This window comes from Thalassophryne amazonica, chromosome 1 (assembly GCF_902500255.1).
Source record: "Thalassophryne amazonica chromosome 1, fThaAma1.1, whole genome shotgun sequence".
In the NCBI taxonomy this organism is placed as follows: domain Eukaryota; kingdom Metazoa; phylum Chordata; class Actinopteri; order Batrachoidiformes; family Batrachoididae; genus Thalassophryne; species Thalassophryne amazonica.
The window spans coordinates 43,960,127-43,969,257 of NC_047103.1; the positions used below are offsets into that span (position 1 = coordinate 43,960,127).

The 9,131-nt window shown below is 46.8% G+C and overlaps 1 protein-coding gene across 1 annotated transcript in view; it reads right to left on the bottom strand.

Annotated features, from left to right (window-relative positions):
- Positions 1 to 9,131, bottom strand: part of LOC117509073 (solute carrier family 22 member 13-like) — a 90,997-nt gene that overhangs the window by 67,123 nt on the left and 14,743 nt on the right. The window contains exon 2 of the mRNA XM_034168879.1: positions 8,940 to 9,043. Within this exon, the coding sequence (XP_034024770.1) occupies positions 8,940 to 9,043 (104 nt within the window). The remainder of the gene's footprint in view (positions 1 to 8,939; positions 9,044 to 9,131) is intronic.

A 9,131-nucleotide genomic window follows, 5' to 3' on the forward strand; every position in this document is an offset into this window, starting at 1 on the left:
CCTGTTGATTAAAGGAATTATGTGCACCAGGGAGTTTGAGATGGCCACTCACCCTCCCTTCGCGCACACACTAGAAAAGAGGGGGCAGAGCCATGCTCTGATAGAGTCTGCTGCGGGTCACGTACGAACGCCCAGCCGGGTGACAAGCGCACTCTGCTGAAGGTGTTGGCTCTCCACCTTAAAGGCGTCACGGTAAGAGAGAAAGATATTTTATGTGCTGCAACCACTTGTGTTTGATGTAACTGCTTTTGTGGGGAATAAATATACGCCTGTTTGTTCTAGCAAAATGCAGTCTGTGTGATCATTTCTGTGTGCCGATCTGACCGAACATTGTTTCAAAACAGGGCGTTTTGACTTTCAGATCACATACCGCCCCGGGACGAAGAACCAACAGTCTGACGCCCTGTCCCGGGTGCACGAAGAGGAAGTCAGGACCAAGCTATCAGACCCGACTGAAACCATCATCCCCGAGTCCACTGTCATGGCCACCCTCACCTGGGATGTGGAGAAGACCATCCGGGAGGCCCTGACATGGAACCCGGACCCGGGGACCGGCCCGAAGAACAAGATGTACGTCCCACCAGAGGCCAGGGCTGCAGTCCTGGACTTCTGTCATGGTTCCAAACTCTCCTGCCACCCAGGGGTGCGAAGAACCGTGGCAGTTGTCCGGCAGTGCTTCTGGTGGACATCTCTGGAAGCCGACGTCCGGGAGTATGTCCAGGCCTGCACCACCTGCGCCAGGGGCAAAGCGGACCACCAAAAGACCCAGGGCCTCCTCCAGCCTTTGCCCATGCCTCATCGCCCCTGGTCTCACATCGGCCTGGACTTCGTCACGAGCCTCCCGCCCTCCCAGGGAATGACTGCCATCCTCACGATAGTGGACCGGTTCTCCAAGGCGGCCCACTTCGTGGCCCTCCCGAAGCTCCCGACGGCCCAGGAGACTGCAGACCTGCTGGTCCACCATGTCGTGCGTCTGCATGGGATTCCATCAGACATTGTCTCAGATCGTGATCCTCAGTTCTCCTCACAAGTCTGGAGGAGGTTCTGCAGGGAACTGGGGGCCACCGTGAGTCTCTCGTCTGGGTACCATCCTCAGACGAACAGACAGGCAGAGCGGGCTAACCAGGACTTGGAGCAGGCCCTCCGCTGCGTGACCTCCGTGCACCCGACGGCCTGGAGCCACCATCTGGCCTGGATCGAGTACACCCACAATAGCCAAGTTTCGTCTGCCACCGGTCTCTCCCCGTTTGAGGTTTGTTTGGGGTACCAGCCCCCATTGTTCCCGCTCGTAGAGGGAGAGGTCGGGGTGCCCTCAGTCCAGGCCCACCTCAGAAAGTGCCGTCGGGTGTGACGTACCGCCCGTTCTGCCCTGTTAAAGGCCCGAACGAGGGCCAAGGCCCATGCAGACCACCGGCGTTCCCCGGCCCCTGCATACCAGCCCGGGCAGGAGGTGTGGTTGTCAACCAAGGACATCCCTCTTCAGGTGGACTCATAGAAGCTCAAGGACAGGTTTATTGGACCATTTTCCATCCTCAAAGTCCTCAGTCCGGCCGCAGTGAAGCTGAAGCTGCCAGCTTCACTGCGGATCCACCCGGTTTTCCATGTGCCACGCCTCAAGCCTCACCACACTTCACCACTCTGCACCCCTGGACCTACACCGCCTCCTGCCCAGATCATCGACGGGGAACCGGCATGGACTGTGCGTCGGCTCCTGGACGTCCGTTGGAAGGGTCGGGGGTTCCAGTATCTGGTGGACTGGGAGGGGTATGGACCTGAAGAACGCTCCTGGGTGAAGAGGAGCTTCATCCTGGACCCGGCCCTCCTGGCCAATTTCTACACCCGTCACCCTGACAAGCCTGGTCGGGCGCCAGGAGGCGCCTGTTGAGGGGGGGGTCCTGTTGTGTGGGCCGCTGAAGAGGAGGTACTGCTGGCCCACCACCACCAGATGGCGCCCTGCTTGAAGTGCGGGCTTCAAGTACGAGAGGGTGTCAGAGCAACAGAGAGTGACAGCTGTCACTCATCTTCAGCACCAGCTATCACTCATCATCCACATCACCATAAAAGCCGGACTGCAATTCCACCTCCCCGCCGAGAAATCAGCTACCGTAAAAGGTAATTTCTCTGCTGACTTAAAACTGTGTCTTAGTCTGAACTCTTTTGCAGCCATTTTCCTGTGGTGTTTTCCTTATCTGTGGAACTGGCATTTGGTGTGATCAGCGACGGCTTCGCTTCACACTCCAACCAGATAAGTGGTTAGACAGGAGCTGCATGAGTGTGTGATTGGAGATGGAGGTGCTCCCTCCCAAAAGAACACAGACTGTGGAATTACTGAGTGTGCGAACACACACTCATCTACACTGTTTCTGTTCTCTGCCAGCAGTACCAGGTCTGACAGCTGGAGACGGTGGCCACCTGGGGATCCAGGACTTGGCGGCTCCGGTGTTCTTCAGATCCGTTGGCGGTGAGGGCCGTGTGGGATCTGGCTCGGTTCTGGATGGACGTCTTCTATCCTCAAGCCTGCCCACATGTCACTCTACATATAATTGTCTGTATTACCAAAACTGTATTTGTCTGTATTCCGTTGTGCACTTCACAACATTAAATTGTTACTGTTTGGCTTATCCATTGCCCGTTCATTTAACGCCCCCTGTTGTGGGTCCGTGTTCCTACACTTTCACAACACATAGAGTGCGTATGTATCGGGTATGAATTGAGTATGTATGGAGTATGTAAGGCGGATGTCATCCGCATCCAGATTTTTGAACAGCTCAAAAATCCTGGATCCGGACATGCGTGCCTCTGCAGATGATCACGGGCATGTTTGGATGATGGCCGACTCATACAGGCATGTTACACGGATATTGCGGATGTTTGGCGAATATGGGCCAATTTTGTGTGCAATCCATATGCAAATCCTACTAAACGCCAGTGGGACAGGGCTCTAAAATCAGCTTAAAACTGACAGTATCTTCCAATATATAAATACCTCAGTAAGGGTTTAGTTGTCACTTGAGAATTCATATGCAAAAGAACAAAGAAATCAGTTGAGACTTGAGAAAAAGAAATGTTGAATCTGACAAACCAGAAGAAGGTTATAGAAAGTTTTCACAGAATTTCCAAATGTCAAGTACTGGAGTGAGAATAATCATCAAGATACTCAAAGAGATCCACACAGTACACAACAAGCCTGGCAGAGGCAGGAAAGAAAATATTTAAAAGACTCTGGAAAGAAAGTGAGATGATATGTCTAAAGACCCCAGAACAACTGCCAAGACACCAGTGAATGACTTCGTCAAGTCGGGAATTGTAGTCTCAAAGAAAATCGGTCACGAGAGCCTGCACAGGCATGGACTGTGAGTTTGCACACAAAAACAAACCTCTACTTCTGCAGAAGAGACACCTTCAAGCTAGACTGAATTATGGTAAGGACAACCTGGATAAATATTATACATACTGGAAGCATGTCCTTTGGTGAGAAGCAAAAAATGCACGAATGCTGTATAACAGACATTCGAACAATACTCATACGATTCATGCTGCATTCGAATTCCTTGGACAGCATTCGTGTGGAACTTACGGAAATACAACAAATTGGCAGGGCTAGCACAAATGTAGAGAACAGGCACACTACTGTTGTGCTGCACTCAACTGGGGAATATTCGTACAGCAGTCATACTGCTGTGTGACTGCTAGGTCAAATAGCATTCGAATTGGCATACGAACTGGGATCTGAAATGGCAACCCACCAGCACTGGGAGCAGTCTGATCACGTAGGCATGTCCCAATTGTGCCCCCAATGAGCCAATGCCATCCCCACATCCTGTTCGGTGCACAAAGGAATGTTGTATATGCAAAGTCTGTGGCACACAATCATCATGTGCACTAGACGTGAACAATATGCAATCATACCGAATGCACCGTGTGTTACAACGAGGTCAGCGAGTCTCCATGACACGTTGATGCACACTGCGGCCGTGTGGACAGGGTCTAACAGCCATGATGACACAATATTACAGATGAATCCTCTGCCACAAAGATGAACTGATGATGGATGTGTGATTACATGCTCAGTCTGGATGTTATACCGCAATTACAGGTGCTGTACCTCCGCTTGAGATGCATTGACGTGCACTGCGGCAATGTGGGTAGGTGTCTAACAGCGATGATGACATGATATTACAGATGAATCCTCTGACAAATAAAGTGACTGACGATGGATGTGTTATTACATGCTCCATGTGGATGTTCTACCATGATTGCAGGCACTGCATCAGTGAGTCAGTGAGTCTCAGAGCCAGCTAACCGGGCTGCCACTGTGGTGCTGGGTATCATGTGCTGTGTTTGACTGTGACAGAACAAGTTTAAAAGACAAGAAAATAAAGGGTGACTGGTGGAATCTGCATCCCCACTGAGGAAGAGGAGACTTTGGAGGGTGAAAAGAGGGTCTTCTGCTCTCTGTACTCCAAACGCGCATATGCTGATGCACACACACATACACACGGATCAGCTCCCACTGGTGCGGAGCGCACAATTGGAATTAACACACACTTAAGTGGAAAACTTCAGTACAGACAAAACTGGCCTGCGTGGCTGTTTCATTTTATTTATTTTTCTTAAAATTTTTGCGGAGAAGTGCTGCATAAAAGCAGCACTGCATTTCGTTGCTTTACAGTGGTTGGTGGTGGTGATGCTTGCAATTTTTTTTTTTCTTAAATCTGGCACAACTGTGTTGCTATAAATGACTGTTCTCCACCTGTCCCTGTTGGCCAGTAAGATATCTGCACCAAATGTCACCAGCAGCTTTACCAGCTCCAGTATCCCATCAATGACGGACTTTTGGAGCACCATCTGTCCTTCTGGGACAAAGGAGTTGATGTTGAATTTGCAGTTTGTCTGGCTTTTTGTAAAAATGTCTCTGTGCAGTCAGCTATGCAGGTTCTATTAGCAACGTGCTCTTTAAAAGCTTTTGGCAATGTTGCTTTGATTGTTTCACAAGGCAACCACACAGTAAGATCTTTCATGTGTTCATAATGACTACCCACATCCCCACTGTGCTGCTGACCTGATCTTTTGATATTTGAAATTGATGTGCCAAATCAGCCATGACAAAGTTTTGTCTTAGTTTCATCAAAGTCATTAGGATATGGGTAACAACTGGCATTGATGGTGAAGTGTTTGAAATCCTGTGAGTGGAATCCCTGTATACAGACAGGAGTCTGCATCATTCTCTAAGATGTAGTCAGCTGCATCTCTGGGTCCGACATGATCACTTCATTACTGCAAACAAGCTCCTGACCCTGATCCATTTCATCTTGTTCATCTAAGGGTAGCAATACAGGACATGATTATCAAGAAGTAATGCATTAGGGTTTTCATGATAACATTTTAATTACACCATTAACCTTTCATCACCCCCCCCCCACACACACACTTCCCACTGGTAACAGCATCATCTCTATGCTCCAGAAACCAAGGGAAAACTTGGTACATATTACATTTTTTTAATGCTGCATTGTTAAACAAGAAAACAAAAAACTCTCGCACACTGCCTCACTTGCAACACAAAGGTGAATTTAATCAAGCAACGTTTCGGCCAAAGGCCATCATCAGGCAAATAATTTCCATGAATGAAAAGCCATCTTAAAGAGGGTGTGCGAGAGTTTTTTTGTTTTCTTGTTTAGCAGCCTTTGTGCCTTCTCTTACGCATCTATCGTCAAGGGATGTGCGAAGTGATTTCTTTTTAAATACTGCATTGTTGAAAGTTTTACAGTATGTCTGTAAAGAAATTATGGGATTTTTAGGTTCATACTGAGCAGCAATCCAAACACAATGTTACATTTTAACTGTTCAGAAAAGGGTAATACATGTTGTTGTAATGGACTAATACTACAGTGACTTGTCCTGCAGACACATGAATCATATCTGTTATTCTCGTGACACTGCTATCAATCCTCATCTGTCATATCCCAACCACAAAGTAGAACAAAAACTGCTAGAAAACAATGGCTCACTGCTACTTCCTGTCTAGTTGCTCGGTGTCGGTGTCTAGTGTCTAGTTGCACCCATAATCGCCACTACAGCAGCGCCCCCAGGAATAAGGTGGATAGCATGAAAATAGCAACATTTCAATGCTTTTAAGCTAACTCTAAAAATGTATTTATACAAACAAAATTTTACACAGCATGTTTTCTCGTCAAATGGAACCTATTCAGGGGATCAGAGTATTCAATTTCAAAACTTTGCAAAATAAGGATCACCCTAATGCAGATGCACCTTGAATCTGCTATGGCAACCCTGAGTGAAAACGAGCAGCCGAAGGGACTTACTTTTATTACTTACACCATAGGCCTTACAGAGTACAGTAATTTTAATCCTGTGTTGTCCGATACATATGGTATTGAAAATAAACCCGACTTTGACTTTGATTACACCTTTTCAAGGGACGTCCATGCATTTTTCAACAAGACACATTACAAAGGCATGACTGCAGAAGCAGAGGGCAAGGACACTGACCTGGCCTGCGGTCTTGACCAGACCCCAATAGAGAATGTGTGGAGAGTTTTGAAATGAAAAATGCATCAATGACAACCAATGACTGTTGCACACCTTCAGCTGTGTTTGGAGGAATGGGACAAAAACAGTACTTAAAACATTTCATCACTTGGTAAGCGCAATGCCAAGAGAATTTTTAAGTGTTGTGAGAAGTAATGACAACATAAAAAATAATAAATACTTCAGCATCCCAATTTTTATTTTATTTATTTTGGATTCATATGTAAAAAGTCAAAGTAAATGTAAAGATCAGTGCAGCTTTTATTTTTTTTTTTTAATTTGCCTTTTCCATACATTCCAACTTTTTTGATTGGAGGTTTTATTTTCTGGTCTTTATTTTCTTTTTATTTTTTGGTTAATGTCAAAAACTAAGTGAATGTCCTTAAACAGCTGGCAATAGCACTCTATGTGTAAGTATTTATTTCCAGACTTATTTTATGTTGCATTAAAGAGCTTCCACTTTTTTTAATTTAACATCTGCAAACAAGCAGACAAGAAGTACTAATCAGAACCTAGCTTCTGAGATCTGACAGGATCAAGTGTACCAATCAGAGTAGCTGTGTTTACATAATATAAACCAGCACTACTGAGATATACTGCAATACTGTCACGATCTAAAAGTAAAATAAATACCATATTAGTTGTCAGTCACATTGTCCACACCTACCTCAGTCTCAAAGTTTTAAACTGAGTCTCTGTTGAGGTCTTTCCTTGACATTTTGAAAACATTAATACCCCCGTCACACATACACCGATTGAGGCCGAACTGCGTCAGAATGACACATCCGGCCACAATTGGGAAATATTGAGGTGCAGTCTGAAGACCAATGGACGGCAGTCTGTGAACATGCATTTGTTCCCATTCGCTTGGCTGTCCCGAGTGTGTTGCACATGTTCAAAACACTCTTGGTGCCATCGAAATGCAATGCACATCTGACGGTGGTCTATATGGCGTTGTTGTGTCAACTGATCACAGTCTACATATTCTGACAGCATCAAAACAGCATCGGAAACGATCTGATCACAGCTGATTGAGCTCTGAGATTGATCGGTCACAGCAAAGCCTGCTGGCATGTTGTACCACATTTGTCCACCTCCACTGTACCCCGACCAGGGAGCGCAAAGTAAATGTTGATATGTAATAACACGTATGTGGCACTTTGTGTGCACCAGAGGCTCGGTGTGGCACCCTGTAACGCAGCTGAACAGGATGCCACCACTGTAATACATGTATTATTACATGTTTATCTCCTAAGTCTGTAACAGGTATGATGTGGAAATGTTTGCCCAGCCCATCACAACATAAATAAACATGTAACTCAACTCTGGTACCCCGCATTCCACAGTGCAGCGCAGACAGCTGGTGAAGTCCCTTCACCCGGCTGGGCTGTGTGCTGGCAACATCCAGCAGGTCAGAAATGCATAATCCACCTCTTGCATAAATAAATCTCATGTGAAGTGCCGTCCCGCACCAATAATCCAATACACTTGTGTTAAGATACGTATCAAATGAAATAGCGACAAAAAAAGAGTTTAAAAAAGAGAAGAAAGTTTGATGGCTGCGTCTAAAGAATGTTGCGCACATGTGGGAAGTTGGAGCACTGCCAGCACGGTTCAGCAGCAGTTATGGAGTCCAGCCGGACGAATAACATCTAGCAATGCAAGTATATACTGATCAAACACCCAAAGGGATTTTTCACTGGACTGTACAACAGCAGGTGATCACTGACAGTTGTCGGCCTTTTTGTGCGCTCTCTGGAATGGCAGCTCCTGTGTTGATGCGTGCACGCAGAGTGGCTGGTACATCCATTATGAACACACATACACGCAGCAGAGCGAACATTTCGGCCACACACTTGCATGCTGCTTTGATGACCTGTTTTATGCTTGCAGGCACACGCACGCGTGGCATGGCTCGTTCAGCCATTATGAACACATGCGCGCAGCTGAGTGTACATTTCATCTGGGCACCGCACGCTGTTTGGATCACTTGTTCTACGCACGTACACGCGCACACTGTCATGTGAGACACACTCCTGCCAGCGCACCCTCCTTCTGATGAGAGGCCAGTGAGCACTGAGAATTTGAGGACAAGCGAAGATTTGATTGTGTGGGTGAGTGAGTGACAGCTCCAGTGTTGGTGCCGTCTGACAGCAGTCTGTGTCATCCGACTGTTGTCTGAAATATGTTTGGGCTGCATCCCGAAGGTGTGCACGAGGTAGTCTGGCTCAGTTCTGACAGGGCTGACCACGCCTCTTTCCCTCACGACTGCATCCTTATTATGACCATATTTGCCTCATCGGCCTGGTTCCTGTACATTCTTGCTATATGTGATGGGGTCTTAAATCCTTGCACATACTGACAGAGGGGTAAACGTGTATTCCTACCTGTCAGAAATTGCCCCAAATGCCAAAGTTCCAAACAGATATCCTGCCATGTAGGAGGACTCTGATGCTGAAATCCAAATACTCCGGTCACACACGAGATCAAACTGGAAAAAGGAGGATTATGAAAGATGACCAGATAAGAGCAAAATATTTATATAAAAATCATTGACTTGTTCCCCTGAAGTGACAGAC